This window comes from Lissotriton vulgaris, chromosome 3_1, assembly GCF_964263255.1.
Source record: "Lissotriton vulgaris chromosome 3_1, aLisVul1.2, whole genome shotgun sequence".
NCBI classification, from domain to species: domain Eukaryota; kingdom Metazoa; phylum Chordata; class Amphibia; order Caudata; family Salamandridae; genus Lissotriton; species Lissotriton vulgaris.
In genome coordinates this window covers 1,051,837,013-1,051,855,149 of record NC_141689.1, presented here as the reverse complement: position 1 = coordinate 1,051,855,149, position 18,137 = coordinate 1,051,837,013, and the positions used below count along the sequence as shown (strand labels likewise).

At 43.0% G+C, this 18,137-nt stretch overlaps 1 protein-coding gene across 1 annotated transcript in view; it reads left to right on the top strand.

Moving 5' to 3' along the window:
- Positions 1-18,137, top strand: part of CNTLN (centlein) — a 1,560,264-nt gene that overhangs the window by 1,212,355 nt on the left and 329,772 nt on the right. Inside the window, exon 23 of the mRNA XM_086961469.1 lies at positions 1,673-1,810. Within this exon, the coding sequence (XP_086817595.1) occupies positions 1,673-1,810 (138 nt within the window). The remainder of the gene's footprint in view (positions 1-1,672; positions 1,811-18,137) is intronic.

Sequence of the window (18,137 nt, the reverse complement as noted above, 5' to 3'; positions counted from 1 at the left end):
GCATCCTCATTATCTACTACGCTAGGTAGTCTATGTTGGCTTTTCATTGGAATCTGAATTTCCAGTGGGAGCAGCACCAAGGAACCCCTTTGATTACCATTCAAATTTTGAAGGAGACTGCACATGATCTGCAATAGTGGCAATTCAACCACAATTGGACCATTGGCAGGCCCCTCTCCCTTTGCCACGCAGAGTTGACAGTAGTGACAGACATGTCACAGCTGAGTTAGGGTGGTCACCTATGGGAGGTGAAGACCGGAGAACTCTGGTTTCCGTGTGATGCCTGATTCCATATTAACTTGCTTGACGTGCAAGCCATTTGTTTTTTCCTTGAAGGCCTACCTACCATCCATCAAAGGGAGGCTGGAGCAGGTTCTCATGGACAACACCACCCCGCCATATGCTATTGCGCCAAACAGGGCAGAGTGGGATCCTTGTCCCTGTGTGCCACTGGAGTTGGTTGGAGAGTCATGGCATCTTCCTGACCACTAACCACCAGGCAGGGTCCTGAATGCCAGAGCAGGCCAGCTCAGCAATCGACATCAGGAACACTACGAATAGCATCTTCTCCCGAGGTGGCTCATGGCAACTACATGGCTAGAGCTTCTTGACGCTGCTGCGAATGCACACTGTCAAAGGTCTTGCTTGGAGTTTTCATGAGAACACTCGCTAAGAGATGCGCTCCAACGAGTATGGAACTCGGGCCTCACAGACACTTTCCTGCCTCTGCCTCTCCTGTCCTTTAGGATTTCACTCCACTAGGAAAGGATATATCCACTCAGGTGTGTGCTCTCAGTATGCACATCCCTTCAGAGTTGGTAACATTTCTCCATAGCCTTTCCCTGCCCTACATAACTGTGTCCTTTCGCCCATTAGAAGTGATGTCCCTAGATATCTTCCTGAATCCAGGAAATGCATTTCGCCCTCCTTCATTCACTCTAATTTCAAATTTCCAATTCCCTACCTCCCCTTCCATATTTTTCACCACTTTACTCAACTTTTCAAACTTTGAGTTGAGCATGGAATGCGATTCTATACATTTTAAAAAGCAGATGTTGGTTTTCATAAGTTTTTGTGATATTTCTTAGACCCACATTAGGCCCTTCTAAACTGGTGGTGCTCCATATTTGTTTAAACACAGCAAAAGTGATCCTCTGCTGCAAAATTTTCAGGAGTCCAGAATACCACTGAGACCACAAACTAATTAATATGATTCCTGATTTGGATCATCCCAGGGTCAGTAGCTAACCTATTAAGGTGGGGCTGCCTCAATTGATTCTGCCATCTTGTGAAGGAAAACATATGTTGAAGAGGAGCTGTCCACACAGAAGGATCTATCGCAGTGATCATAAAAACCGTCTGCATTGGAGTGGAGACGTCCACACAGTAGAGCCTATCGCCATGATTATAAAGACTATCTGCTTGTGATTGTCACTTTAGAGCCTAGATTTGGGTCTGGAAGAGGGAGATTCTCAGCTCTTGGATGTACCTCTAATTAAAGCAGCCACCTTGTAGCTGTTTTGGTCAACTGTCCTGATTTTTAAAGGAAAACAAATGAAATGCTGTCAACGAACTTAAATTCAAACAACCTCTGCCTAAAAATTCTTTTTACATGCCAAATAGTAATTTATTATTTGACTGACTGTTTAACCAAGTTTCTATTTTCCGTTAGGTAAAGGCTTTGACCGAAGAGGGCTTGATCAAGAAAACATCAGTTGATTCACTCAAGCAGAGGCTTAATGTAGCCTCAAGAGAGAAGTCTCATTATGAACAGCTGTATTACAAAGTTAAAGACCACTTGGAGAAAAAGGTACAAATAATTCAAGTTTGATGTCTTTTTTTTCTGAACGTTTACTTTTTTCTTAGATTTAAAAAAAATCAATGATTGTCATTATTTGCATTTTTTTTAGAGATCAAAATGGTGCCTTAAAAACTCAACTGCAAAAATGGAAACAGTAGTTAACCCAGATAAATAAAGTAATGCAGAAATCAGTAGTCACATAAATCTACAACTGAAGCTAGTCTGTGCCTGCCCACAAAAGTGTAAAATCCACCCATTAAAGAGCAGAATGGCCTGAAAATGTGTGCTCTAAACAGAAAGTATTTTTTTTCAGGCGTGTACTAACAACATTAAGGACTGGGTGATCACTCAAGGCTTTTTGAAGAGTAGTTAATAATTTGAGCTATGTGCTTTAAGATTATGTCTTCACTGCACTCAAATCAGATTTTGCCATTTACTACTTTTGATCAATGCAAGTGCAGATATGTTTAAATGGAGCTTCGAAATCACTTACCACAAATAAATGGGCAGCAGAACAACTTTGTCCCGTTTTTCATATCAAGCTCAGTTTGCTGGCCTGAATTTGAAGATCCTTGCTCTTTAATCTCAGCGACCAAAAAACCTTAATGTCTCAGCTTTGAATCGGTTTTAAATCGTTTGAAGTTTTGAATGCCTTGACTTAATCATTAAAATATGTTGCCGTGCTGCACACGAGAAAACTACAAACTGCTCCTGAAGTGTCTAATTGCCCCTGTTCTAGAAGAGTGCACATTTCCAAGAGGGAATGAAGATGGCCGTCTGCTACTTGTCACTGTGTATTCCTGAGCTTTGAATTAGATTCTGCTTTGCAAAGCCACAGAGGTGTTATAACTGATTTTCTCAAGGAAAATAGCCATGCTGCAATTCCACAATTTGAAAGAAATGTGCAGTTGTGCAGGCAACGAGAACGACGTCTGTCTTATCACCATTAAAGCAATGTCTATTGTACTGCATCCATTGGTAGAGACCACACTCCCCGATTGCCTTGGCTGAAGAAAAAGGATATATTTATTCAGAAATAAAAAGCTGATCCCTATGTTACTCCACAGTCACTCAACCAATCTCATGGGTACCTGCTGGAGAAGCATGATGATTTCTAGTGCGTGTATGCAAGTTCCTGATTAGACAATTAATTAAAATGTCTTAGAACACAATGTTAAACACTAGAGATGCATGAAATCAGAACTGTGGGTCTCACTCCTTTCTCAGCCATGGTAGCTTGCCTCTTGTATTTATCAATACAGTGTCTGTGTCCCTATGAGCGTGAAATGCTCAGAGAAGGCACGATCTTCTAAGCGTTGCTGTAGTTGAGCTTTGACATCTGCTTTAGTGATTTTCTCGAAGGGTAAACATTGCCGTATATGTACTGGGCCTATGAGACCTAATTTAGCTGTTTTTCAAAAAGGGCTGTACCAGAGACCCGTTTAAGGCTTTTTTTGTGATAGGCCATTAATTAACGTGGTCTAGTACAAACATTTCACTCTAGCTTTAAACTGGGCTGCTGGTATATTCATTACAAGCCTAGAGTATTGTTTTTGCCTTTTCAGTAAAATCAAAATTAGTGATAGAGCAAATTTGGAAAATTCATGGCCGAAAGCTGAAGGCTCAAAGGACCATGCAATGTGGACTGGTGATATTATGCAATTTTAGCATGAGTACCATGAGTTCCATAGATGAAATCCTCCAGGGAGTTGCACATCTCAATAGTCTATTAATTGTATCCTCCACTTCCACAGGGTAGGATACATTGATAAGAAAATCATAATTGCCTGCTGGATATGGGTTTGTGATTCCCTAGTTTTGGTAACATAATGTTGCACTTTGCTAGCATTTTTGCTTTACAGGTGTATCTTACTCATATAGGGATTTCCTCTATAGTGCTCTATTCTTTGCCACTTCGATCAGTGTTGCCAGCGTTAGAAGAGACCACCGATTCTCCCGTTTTGGATCTTTAATAGATTAACACGTTTGAATCATCTCCGTTCTCAAGGTAGGAGTCTCACAGTAACTTTTTAGGTAAGCAGTAAAAGTCAAGATTGAGCTTTAAAAGCTTCAAGTCATCACTTTGTTAATCTATTCATAGCATTTAAAAAGAACCAACCTTCCGTCAATTAGGACACAGGACAAACAGTGCCACTCCCCTCAGGGGCCACCATACCTCCGATTTCTTACCACATGTTGTGTGGAAGGAGTTTCCCTGACCTTTGCTCAGTTTTTTCCACAGATAGTTTTTTCTTCAGTTTGAAACCCAATTTGACCCCCTACTTCTACAAACATCAACCTGTCTCACTCCGTGGTGATTATTCCTTAAAGAAAGTATGACATATTCTCCTAATTTGCGTCTTCTGTGCGAAATGAAAATTGCACCCTGAAGACCACCGGGAGTGTATTTATTGTCTTCATCCCAGGCAGAAGACCAAGGAATGCAAGATCGTTCCTTCTTTGCTAAGACGCTGAAGAACCGAGAATGTAGATTATTGCTACCAAAGATCAAGTCTAGCGAGACACCATCATCAGAAGAAGAGGGGGGTATGGCAAAAAACTCCAAAAACTTCCTCAAGAGTGACCATTCTGTTGAATATTCTTCTAAACATATCTCTCAAGGAAGAGTGTTCTGGCGATCCGACAAGGAAAAAACATAAGGACACAGAGCTAACACCACGTAGACCTTGTAGTTTTGCCTCAGACATTCTGGAACGTCCAAAGAAAAAGGAGGTTTCTTCAGGACTAATAAGACCACAATCTGAGCCTTCCTCACCATGTCAAGGTTCAATCTCATGTCTTATCCAAGTCTAAATCTTAATGACAGTCAACAGTTCCTTCGTTGACGACACAGTTGATAAAAAAAATCATCGACAAGTCGCACCAAAGACAGTGTACCGACGGCTATCATTAAGCCCACTACATCGACATTGGCAACACCAACTCTGTTGCTGGTAGTCGAATCATCACATAAAACATATTGGTCAATAAAACCACAGTTGATGTAACCATCCAAGGCTATCCTAATAAGGTATTCCGGCGCCTGTTTTACCAGAGTGCACATCACCCAGTAAAGTCTCACCATTCCCACCAAGGCACTTACTGGAGACAGAATTTTCACACAATGAGGGTCCCTTTGGGTCTGCTTACATTTCTACTCAACTGAATGTTAAATATCAGAAGGACGATGATGAAAAACAATAATAAGAAGGAGAATACTTTCCTTGCCCATGCTCCTTCTCTGCCAGGAACTCTAAACCAAAGGAGGTGGGGTCCTCCCAAGATCAATATGAAAATGAAAATGAGCCCTTTGTAAAGCATTATTAAGAGGAGTCCATGACGCAAGGACCCTGAGCATTAGTAAAGGACTTGCACTTCACTCAGCCAACATCAACAAGGGCTCAGCCTCATACTCATCCATCAACACCTCGAGAACCAAACATCATTTGTTTCTAGGCAGCCCTAGAATGTCACCTAAATCTGTTCCTCTTCCTTCAAGGCCCATTGTTCCCCCATACACACGAATATGTGTTTTGATGAAGACCAGGAGGAGGTTGAGCTTCCTGACGACCCTCCACAGGATGTGGGTTCTGAATAGGAGGAGTATGTGGCACTCTACTGGCACATATATGCTCTGCCTGCTGCAACATCAGCAAATTCTCCATCTAATGATATCAGAGGATTTTGTGCATTTCTTGAGAGCATGGAAGATGTTTAATATACCTCTACCTATAAAACCATCAGAATGTCTCTTGAATAACTTTAAATAACCACCTTTATTCCAATTATTGATTATATCTGGACAGAAGGTTTAAAAAAGAATGAAAAATCCAGCAACAGTAAATACCCTTGTTGCCCCCCCCTTACCGCCTCTCCCCAGACAGATGTGGTCTGACTTAAATTCAATTCTTAAATTCCTCCCAGAAGATAAGAGGAATTAGATTACGTCTATTACTAAGGTGGAGAAGCGTGGCTCAATGGTTAGAGCGGCAGACCCTGATGCAGAGGTCTGGCCCGGGACCAGGGTTCAATCCCCTCCTCGGCTGCTCTTGGACTCAATCACCCCGGACCTTATAATTCTCGCCTTGGTGCCTAGTCTAATCATGGGTCCCACTCTGTGACTCTGGGCAATAGCTTGCTTAATCTCCACAACGGCCCCAGCAGCGCTGTGGATGCCTGGCTTCACCTTGGGGGTGCCCAGGAGTTGACATTTCAGAGGAAAGCCAGCGGTATGAATACAGCGCTACGAGGCCTCCGGGTAGAAGTGCGCTATATAAATACTCTACATTTACATTACATTTACATTACTAAGTCTATTTTTCAGAAAGGAAAGCAAACATCATCCGAAATTATTGACTCACCAATGGCCATAGTCTTTACAAGGTTCTGTCAGCTTGCAGGGGCGGCCATCCTTGGGAGATAAGGTTGGCTCAAAGCAACATATTTTCACCCTGAAGTATGCATATACAGATTCTTAACAAACCTAATAATGAAGATGCTTTGTTTATAAAGCGCATTTATGATGCTTAACAATCAATATCGGATACTGATATCGCAAGATCTCTAGGAGATTTCCAACAGAGTTCTTTGCCCTTTCATAGGGCTAGAGGAAGGGGCTAATTTCCTTACTGAGGCAGTTACCAGTTTTACTGCCATCAACCTTACCAACCGGCCCAGCATGGTTGCAATCAACAATCCCATCCTCAACAATAAATACTCCCTCCTCCATCTGCCTACTCTAGTCAGGCACCCCACAGAAAGTCTATGACAGAAGAAAGATCCCAGGAATCTTCCAGATGCCAGTGACGTTACCCTAGCACCAGACACATTTCCTCAATTCCATAGGTGGATGAATTTTCAACTACTGCAAATATTGGAAATATATTGCAGCAGTAAGTTGGTCCTAAAATTGGTGCACAATTGGCATACCAAATTCATCCACATGTCTAGTACAAATCTCGCCCAAAAGAGGTACTTCTAAAAACGTTGTTTATTTCAATTGGGGATCGGAATTGTTGCTTCGAAAAGAGACAATAGAATGTGTCCTACTCCTAATGGAACACATATTTCTCTTCGAATTTTCTCCTCACAAAAAAAACTTAACCTCTCGGAGCTAAACACATTTTTAAAGAAACATTAATTTTGCATGGTTGCACTCCGAGAAATTCTTCAATTGCTAAAGCAGGGAGATTACTTATAATCCCTGGACTTCCAAGAGGCGTATTTTCACATTCCAGTGCTAACTGCACACAGAAAATACTTAAGATTTGAAGTTGCTGTCGCCATTATTAGATCCGAGTCCTAGCCTTTGATCTCAGATGAGCCTCACGCATTTTGACCAAATGCATGGCCTCAGTAGCAGCGGATCTGAGAAGAATGAGACACCAGATGTCCCTTACCTAGATGATTAGTTAGTCAAAGGTTCATCCTCTTGAGTCACCAGGAACTAAACACAAGGGCTTGCCTGGAAGTAATCACTACCCTAGGTGTAACACTCCAGAAGGACATCTTTTTTTCTTAAAAACAAGAAAGAAAATAGGACTTTGTGAGGCAATTTTAGACACAGCACAAAGCAAGGTTTTTCCCACTAATGAGTCACAGAGATTTCAGCTCTTGCACACAAGCTACTTTCCCCTTGATTCCAAATTGCTATTTACTTATGAAACGGTTCCAAGAGGAACTAGACAATCAATGGGCACAAGACCAGGGCTCATTCGGTGACGTTGTCGAAATCGTAAAGAACCAATGTTATGGTGAAATTAGGAACACAATTTGTTGATGGGACTGACATTACACCACCCTTTTCCCAGGTTCGTGATGACAAGCAATGCATCCCTAGAAGGCTGAGGGACTATCCTTCAGAATCTAGAGGTCCATGGCCAGTGGTCACCTCAGGAATCCCTTATGCATATCAACCTTTTTGAATTACTATCAGTTGCATTTGGCCTTCAAGGCTTTCTCCCGAGAATCACAAGATCCTCAGCACTGGTACCGGTAGATTGGACAGCACAATGTCTTTGTACTACATAAACAAACCAGGAGGAGCGAAATCCCATCTAATTTCCTGGGAGGAACAGAAGTCCTGGAAATGGACAATCAATCACCCAGTTACTCCAAGAGCAGAACATGTTTCAGGTGCCAGCAACCAATGGGCTGACACTCTGAGCCGAACACCAAAGAAGTGTCACAAATAGAAACTAAACTCACACTAAATGGGAAATATCTTCCAACGATGGAGAATGCCAAATCTGGATTTGTTTGCAAACAGCCATAGCCACAAATGCTGATTCCACGCTAGAATGTTCCCTCTGCAGGGGGTATAGGGAAGTGACTTTCAGCCTACGTGGTTAGGATTCTTCATTTACACCCTTTCCTGCTCTCAATGATACAGAGGGCCATAAGCAAGACAAATGAGAACCATGCCTTCTCATTCTAACAGAGCCAACGTGGCCAAGACAATACTGGTACACTGAGCCTTTCATAGGCCTACCACATTCCCCTCGTGCCATTAACAAATCTCTTAACTCTGCACAAGAGCCAGGTTCTCTATCTAAACATCAAATTATTCAATTTACCATCTTGGTTCCTGGGCACAATGAACATTACATAAGATTGCAGAGAGATACAAAGCCAGTTCAGCCTCCACAAATAGGAGATGCATAGCCAAATAGATAGTTTTTTTTCTGTGGTGTTCTAACTCAAGTATCCATCTTATTGCTTCCCTGCTGGAACAGACTCATCTCTATTTATTTTATTTAACATTTTCTGGTCTTTCCGACTCTCCAATCAAAGTCCATTTGGCAGCAATCTTACAATTTAGAAAGTCAGCCAACCTATTATCCCTTTGGTCGCACTGAATTATTAAGGATTTCAGCTCTCTTCAGAGCCTATCCACCTATTAGATTACTTCCAATTCCATATAACATAAGTTAAACATAACGTGTATTTGTAACGTGCACATTCACCCAGAAGGCTATCTTGGCACTAAATAGCAGATGTTTATTGTTACCCAACTCAATGGATTATATATCCACTTAATATGGTCTTCTCACAACTAAATCTCCTTTTGAGCCTATTCGCAAGTCAGAAATGAAATACGTGTCCTAGAAAACAGCCTCGTTATTGGCTTTGATGTCTGCTAGACATTTGAGAGAGATTCAAGCCTTTATCATCAGGAAGTCATACTTGCAATTTTTAGACAGTAAAGTTATCCTAACAACAAATCTGCACTTCATTTCTAAAGTCCCCTCAGACTTTCACCTTAACAAATCAGTTGTGCTGAAGATTTTTTTTTCAAGAATCCTACAGCAGCGGGAGAACTTTTGCATATGCTTGATGTAATACGCTGCCTCAGATACCACATTGAAAGAACATGTCGTTTTCTGAAGGGTGATCCGCTTTTAATAGTATACAGCAGTCTCATAAAGAGACATTTTATTTCTAAACAGTGTGGCACACTCGGTATCCGCAACTATATTCTTCTGTTACCAAAAAAGCAGGACTCCTTTTACAAGGAAATATGAAAGCATGTTCCACAACAGTTAGGGCAACTTCCACTGCCCTATTTGTGGGTATACCACTGTTTCATATCTGTATGGCTGCAACATGGAAGAAATGGTATAAGTTTAATCAATATTATTCTATTGACCTCAGTAAACAATGGTGCTGCAGTGGGCCAAGCAGTTGTCTGCCATCTTTTTCATTAAGGTGAGCCGAATATGTGTGTATTTTGCCCTCTAACCTCCATCCTGTATCACCACTGGTTTATAGAAATACTTATGTTTTTACCACCTCTCTTTGCATACGTTTATTTACTGCTTTCTATTCTGATTCAAGCATGTAAATCTATGGAGAAAATACAAGTTACTTACCTATAAACCGTGGTTCTCCATTATTGGTATCTCTCATAGATTCACGTGGAACCAACTCTCCTCTTTGATGTGGGCTCACCTCAGTCACGATCTAAACTCACTCTTGTGCTAAGAAATCTAAAGTATGGCGGCCCCTGAGGGGAATGGTGATGATAGTTCTCCTCTGTCCTGATTGGCTGACGTTTAGTTCCTTTTTAATGATGCAACTAGGTTAACCAAATGCTACTTTTAAGCTTTTAAAGCTCAATCTGGCATTTTGCTGCTTGCTTAAAAAGTTATTATGAAGCTCCTACCTTGACAACGAGGATGATTCAAGCATGTGCCTCTAAGAATGATACACATACTGAAGAACCATAGTTATGTTATGTTATGTTATAGGGGGGTTTTGTATAGCGCTCAGCTACTCCAAAGGAGTGTCCCGGCGCTTTCAGACCAACAGGTCAGCAGCTAACACATAACACAACAGGAAAAAGGACCGGCAAAAAAAGAAAACAGAAAACTAAAGACAGAACAACCAGGTTTTAAGTCCCTTTCTAAAAGCAAGCAAATTGGCAGTGCTGCGGAGTGATAAGGGAAGAGTGTTCCAGAGCTGAGGAGCAAGCCGTTTGAAGGAACGTCCACCAGTCCGGGCTTTCTTCACCGCTGGCACCACCGCAAGAGAGAGAGATTCTGATCTCAGGGCCCTAGTAGGTTTGTAAAAGGCTAGCCTTTTCCGAATGTAGGTTGCTCCCGTAGAATAGAGCGCCTTGTGGGCCAAAGTAAGGGTCTTAAAGGCAATGCGCTTTCTGACAGGGAGCCAGTGCAAGGTGGATAAAAGGTCAGAGGCACTGGCACGGTGGGGAAGACCATAAATGGCGCGGGCCGCCGAGTTCTGGACTACCTGAAGACGCTGCAGCAGGTAGTCGGGCAAAACCAGGTAGAGAACATTGGAGTAGTCCAGCCTCGAGCCAATGAGGGCATGGACGGTAATTTTGCGATGGTCAATTGAGAGCAGAGGGAGAAACCTCCGAAGCATCCTAAGCAGGCCAAAGCAAACGCCCACAAGGCCAAGAACTTGGGCTTTCATCGTCAGGCCGTTATCAATTTTGACCCCCAGATTTTTCGCCACGGTGGAGGAGGATACCTGTGGAAACATGTCATGTGGCCACCATTCCTGCCAACTCGGGTCAGATTGGCACCCAAAAAAGAGCACCGTATACAGTACACAGTACACAGTACACAGGCAAGTGACTAATTTTTTATTTGCCCTTGAATAGAAAGAATCCTGTATTCTTTTATCAGTAAGGAAGACCAGAACCACTTAATTTTCTCATTAGTTGTACATTAACTACACTTGACCATGTCCACTTGCAGTATTTGTCAAATAACAGTACAGTTGCGGATGAAACCATATTGGTTTACTGGGACTATTCGTAGTATTATTTTTAAGGGTAATACTCTCACTAAAATGGATCATTACATAATTAAACTAGGTTGCCAGAATGACTAGGTCATTTTCAATATTGCTAAATTAGCTGGGGGAATATCTAAATCAAGAACCAAATCCATTCAAGAGCATACCTCAGTAGTCGGGCCATCACACCGTTGTTTGAAACCTAAAGATACCTAAAGATATTTGAAACTCCTCCATTCAATATGAATATGTCAAGCACCCATCAAACGCTCATAGTCATTTTTGACAGGGTCTTTAGCTCATCACCTAGTTTTAATTTTATTTCTTCAATATGTCATTGTCACCAGAGCTAAAGAGTCCACTTGAGATTCACATTTGCTTCAAGCACTATCACTTTGTATATGCCCTTTCCAAATTATTATAGCTTATAAATGTATATCTAACAGGACATTTTTGTTTATAACTACTGTGCAATCCAGTAGAGCCATTATTCTATGAAAGCCAGTTGTTGAGATTTAGTTTCATTCAGATTGTCAGATCTTGGAGGTAAGTTATATGCATGTATATTATACACTGGTGATTGTTTTAAAAGTTCCCGTTTAATGGCCTTTTTTCGTTTTCTTTGGAACTCTCACGCTGTTGTGCAAAGCTGCCTGTAACCTTCAGAAAAAGTGCATGCAATTTGCGTTTGGAATGGCAATTTATGTGCAGAGTGCAGATCTATTATGGAAGCAAGAAAAGGGAATGGGGTAAAAAAGTGACTTTTCCCATTTTAACTGCGATAGGATTATTTGCTCTCCTCTATAGGCAAGAAAGGGCTGGAGGGAATTACAACAGACTTGGCTTATCAATAAAACTTTAGGAAGTGCCAGCTTTATTTGGTGTAAATCCGTTCAATAGTTATCGAGAAATTAGTCTTACAAAAATGATTTTGGTGGGCTTGTTCGGGGGGTTAAAAAGTTAGAGATACTAGGAACAGAAGTCTGTGAACTGTTTTTAAATGGATTTGATCACAGTCATGGACCAAACATTTTAAAACAAATAAATGATTTGATGTGGAAACTTTTTTCCCTGTTGTCCATTTTGGGTCTACAAATTCAGCTTTGAATTAAGGACCCAAATGTTCTGATTAACTGGTTCCTAGAGACAATTTCTTGTTGCAGTCATCATTACAGGACTTGGAGCACAGTTCCAGTTTCCTGAAAAATTAAAGACCATGTAAGGGACTAGGGTGAGCGCACCATAATCCACAGGCCTTAATGGAGGGGGATGTTCTTAAAAAATGTGTATTACACTATTCGCTAACCTTGTTGAATGATTTCCTAGCACTGATCAATAACCCAATGAAAGACATGGAACAGCTTTGGATTCCCTTTCTAAGTTTGTGGTATCAATACCAGGAATGCCACTTTAGGTGTTGTTATGCGGTCCCCAAAAAATAGTCTGCACACTACTGGCACCTGTGGTGACCATCCAAAATGTAAATTCTAATTTATACTTCTTACCAAAGATTACTTCTCTTGTTGAACTACCCAGATGCCATCCTTTATTTGGAAACTCTTGCAATAACCACTGCATCCCGACAGGTGGTGACATCAACTTCTGTTGTGACTCCTTCAAGCCTTTTTATATGACAACTCATAGCCACATATAAGTGTCTCACCTGCCTTCTGATGTCAGTTCCTCTTTTTCCATGCTCTTCAATGCTGATCTGGAGCTAAGCTTTTTTGACTTTTCAACCTTTTATTAACCTTTGAAGTATGCGTGTCTGCCATTGGCCAACACCTGCACTATCTGCCCACTGTGTGTGTCAGCCACTGGGGAGATATTTTAAGACAAGATACACTATATTTTGGGCAAAGGCCACGGTTTATAGACACAGCGGGATATGCAGCCCCGTTATCAACTAGTCAAAACACAATATATATCCCGAGGTCTAAATGCAAAAGAACAAAGAATATCTGAACTGACCAAGACTCTATGAAAACACACAAAATTTGTATGGATTCCCATCACTCACCAATCCAGGTGACATGCTTCATCATCTGGGTCTCCTTTGACAGGGCTAACACTCCACCCTAGTGATGGAGGAGCCCAAGGATGTTTTCAAAGTTATAGATACAGATGTGAGCAGGTTTCATCTGTCGAGTGTATGGGACAGAAAAGTGCTGTGCAGAAATGTGGTGTGAATTCTAAAATTGAAGCGTAATCAGACTCAAACTTTATTCATGTCTGATACGAACAAAGGTTAAAAACAGTGCAATGGAACAGTTTAAATAGATAGCCGTCCACTAGTAAACATCGGTCAACATGTTTCAGCACTCCAAGGTAAAACTGCACCTAGTGCTTTCATCAGGACCTCATAGATATTAAATGCTACTGCAAAGTGAAAAAAGTGATATGAACTCAAATAATAAACAACGTAAAGGATACACTGTGAACCAGTCTTCTCACAGTTAACATTCCTCGGACCTCTTGGAAAATCTATAAGAGATACAAGAGGTACATACTAGAGCCTTAGATAACAGATGTAATTGTCTTTAATGATCTATGTAGCTAAAAATAGCCATCAGATGAGCCCTCAAAGTAGGCTTAAAGAAAACCATTGAGCCTTACCTCAAGAGTATGGAAGGAAAACCTCACCCCACCTGGCAACAGCTCAGGACAAAGGAGGCACCGCTGTAGGAAAGAAACAAAGTACACCAAACCATAATTCATATGGTGAATTGTTCCTCTACATTAAAAACACAGACCTAGTGCCCACAACAATAGTAAGAGCCCTCACTGCTCAAACTAACTCTCTCTTTTCATATTAAACACAACACCCAATACAGTAAGGTATGGCGATGTGTGATGAAAGCACATACTAAACAAAAATGTGCCATATTCAGAGGTGCACAGTCGATGTTAGCACTCCATGCTAAGGATCTCAAGAGATCTTTTCTGGAAATATTGAGATCCTTAAAACACCGAATACACCAGGTGTTTTATGGTTTGAAGCCTGATTCTTTTTTATAAAAGAGGTTGCATGGAGTGCTAACATCGACTGTCAACCTCTGAATATGACACATTCAAGGCCATCACTGGTCATATTACTGAAAATACAAGCTTTGAAAAAAATATTATTGTCTACAGTTGCTCGTGGAAGTGTTGGACCCTGCTCAGCCCGAGCACTGCAGGAGCGTAGCATGCACCAGTCCCCTTCCCTTGTCCACCGAAAGCCCACAAATGGAGGATACTGTGGGTATTCCAGTGAACCCGAAAAGAGGGTGGTATAACACGAGACACCAAGTCTCCCACCCTGTAAAACGTCAGGACACGGCTCGCTCCTTCACGCCTCTGCACCTGGAGTCAATAAGGAAAAAACAATCCTTCAATATATATTGCCCCTATATCCATGACCATGTACCACCAAAACACCAACACATACACCCCCCCCTCCTTACCAGTGGTAAGCGCAGGCTTGGCTTCGTGTAGGGACTGGTATCTCCAAAATAATGAATAATGGCACTCCAAGGAGATTAAACCCAGTCAGGGGCACGAAGAACACAGTGTCCTGAATTCAGTGAAGGTGCAAAGCTAAGCACCGTAAAAGGGGAAAAAATAAGGAAAGCTGGAAATAAATTCCGCTAACACCAGCCACGATAAAAAAAACCCCTTATAAAAGAAGTCTAGGACAAGGGATCAGAAAGAGACTAGCGACTCTTTCCAACACGCCAGTATTAGTATCGAAGAAAATAACGGAATGACCCAAAACGTCACTTCCGTGCGCCTAACGATGTTGACAGGCGCAAAATTGCCGGATGTAAACAAACAGCGCGTTAGGCACAGCGCTGCCGGCACCAGACCAAAGGTGAAAACGGGAGCCCCCGTTCACACAAAAATAGATATACCAATACTGGCAACCACTAGGGAGGGAACGGGAAAAAGGGGAAGGGCAAAAACCAGGAAAGGGAAACTAACTTACTCACTACCACCACGGGGAGGGACACAGGAACAAAAACGAACAGAAATCCCCCACGAGCCCGTGGGAGACAAAAAGGGGCAGAAGGGCACTGGAAACTCCTCAGCAAGGCACAGGAAACGAAGGAGCCGGATACCAAGGCCACAACAATGGCAATATCGAGCAATGAGAAAGAGGTAGGACTCGATTATATACCATAGCCCAGGTCATGTGATGGTGGCCCATGGTCACAGAAATAGGACTAACTGCCGATTCCTAACAGTACCCCCCCCCCCCCTACGACCCTCCCCACGGGACGGGGCTTCAAGGGATGCTGTCTATGGAACAATCGAACCAGTCGAGGGGCATGAACCCCACCAGCGGGCTCCCAAGTCCTGTCCTCCTGTTTATATCCCTTCCAGTCAATCAAGTAAAACAGACGACCCTTGATCCGTTTAGAGTCGCAGATGGCATGTACCTCAAACTCCTCCTTAGCATCAATTGACAATGGAGGTGGTGGGGGCAACACCTGTGCGGAAGGTACGTAAGGTTTCAACAATGAAGCATGAAACACAGGGTGTACCCCATAGTCCTGTGACAACTCAAGCTTCATTGCAACCGGGTTAATGACCTGGACTATCGGGAAGGGACCTACGTACCTGGGTTGCAATTTACGGGACCCTTGCAACCTCAGGTTGCGAGAGGCCAACCACACCAAATCGCCCACCTTATATGGGGGAGCTGGGGCCCGATGTTTATCCGCTTGTGCCTTCATAGCAACCTTGGCCTCCACCAGACTCTCCCGGGCCAAGCCCCAGATGTCACTCAATTGCCTACAAATCCCATCAATGGCTGGCATGCGTCCCGTGGGCTGAATGGCTACCGCCCTAGGGTGGTATCCAAGTGAACAATAGAAGGGGGTCATGCCCAAAGCAGAGTGTAAGCTGTTGTTATATGCGAACTCAGCAATGGGCAGAGCCGTCACCCAATCACATGACAAGGAGGTAATCAGGCATCTCAAGTACTGTTCCATCGTCTGATTTGTTCGCTCAGTCTGACCATCAGACTGAGGATGGTATGCCGAGGACAAACGTATCTCTGTCTTCAGGACCCGACATAGTTCGGACCAAAAATGGGACACAAATTGTGCACCCCGATCTGATATAATCACCTCTGGCAACCCATGTAAACGTACTACTGAAGACATAAAGACCACCGACATTTCTTTTGCTGTAGGGATTTTGCGGAGTGGTATAAAATGTGCCATTTTGGTGAATAAATCCACCACCACCAATATAGCCGTATATCCAGAAGCCAATGGCAATTCAGTTACAAAATCCATACTTATGGTATGCCACGGGGATGGCGGTACCTCCAAAGGGCACAGAAGCCCTGCGGGCTTACAGTGCGATGGCTTGTTGATAGCACATACAGGGCACGATTTGACATATCCCTGAATGTCATTTATCATGGTGTCCCACCAAAACCACCGCTCACACAGTTCTCTTGTCTTTTTCATCCCAGGATGTGCCACCAGTGCAGATGAATGGCACCACTCCAACACCTCATCCCTTAAAGAAGGAGGGATTACCATCCTATCCCCGTGATACAACAACCCTTCCTTCACTCTTACCTCAGGCACAGATAACAAGGGAGCTGGATCAAAAAGCTTCAATCGCTCTTTTACCAAACCAAGAAAATCATCCATACCTATGGCCCCCTCTATCCGCTTACTCTCTATCATGGCCCTGTCCTCCGTCACAGATTCCTCTCCTTTGGGGTTACCATGTATCCGAGAAAGGGCATCGGATTTAACCTGTTGGGCCGCTGGCCTGTAGGTGATGACAAAATCGTATTCATTGAAGAATAACACCCACCGCATCTGACGAGGTGTCAATGCCCTAGCGGAACGGAAGAATTCAAGGTTTTTGTGGTCTGTATAGATGGTGATAACGTGTCTGGCACCCCACAAATAGTGTCGCCATTCCTCGAATGCCAATTTTACAGCTAACAATTCTCGTTCGGCCACTGTATAATTCCGTTCGGCGGGCAATAATGTCTTTGAGAAAAAGGCGATTGGGTGCATATGACCGGTGGATTCGTCACGCTGGGATAACACCCCACCCACAGCACACATGGATGCATCAGTTTCTACAAAGAACGGCAGGGCAGGATCAGGGTGCACCAATACAGGGGCTGAAGTAAAGTGCTCCAATAAAGACCGAAAAGCTTTCTGAGTCTCACTGGTCCACTCAAAAGGAACACCCTTCCTCAACAGACGAGTCATAGGTGACACTACCTCAGAAAAATGCGTAATAAATCGCCGATAAAAGTTGGCGAAACCCAGGAGCACCTGGATTTGTTTCACAGAGGTAGGCACAGGCCAGGTCACAATGGCCTGAATCTTCCCTGGATCCATTCGTATCCCCTCTGCTGAAATAATGAAACCAAGAAACTCTACCTCTGGGGTGTCAAACTGGCATTTTTCTAGTTTGGCATAAAGATGGTGCTCCCGGAGTGTCTGCAATACCTGAAGTACGTGATCTGTATGCTCTGCCCTTGTTTCAGAAAACACAAGAATATCGTCTAAATAGACAATAACTGTGCGGTCCAGATATTCACCAAGCACCTCATTAATGAAGAACTGGAATGCCGCCGGCGCATTACATAGGCCGAGCGGCATTACAGTATACTCATATAGACCGTACTTGGTCCTGAAAGCCGTCTTCCACTCATCCCCGGGTCTCATCCTTATTAGGTGGTAAGCTCCCCGCAAATCCAATTTTGTAAATACGGTAGCCCTGCGGAGCTGATCTAACAACACGGAGATGAGAGGAAGAGGGTACCTATTCTTAACTGTGGCCGCATTCAAAATCCTGTAATCCACACATGCCCTGAGGGTCCCTTCCTTCTTAGGAATGAAGAAAATAGCAGATGACACAGGGGAGGAAGATGGACGAATGAACCCAAGTCTCAACATCTCATCGATGTACAAGTGTTCCTCTTCTGGCTCTGACAATGCATACACCCGGCTACAGGGCAAGGAGACCCCCGGTACCAGGTCGATCTTACAATCATAAGCCCTGTTGGGGGGAAGTTCCTGAGCACTCGTCTTATCAAAGACGTCCT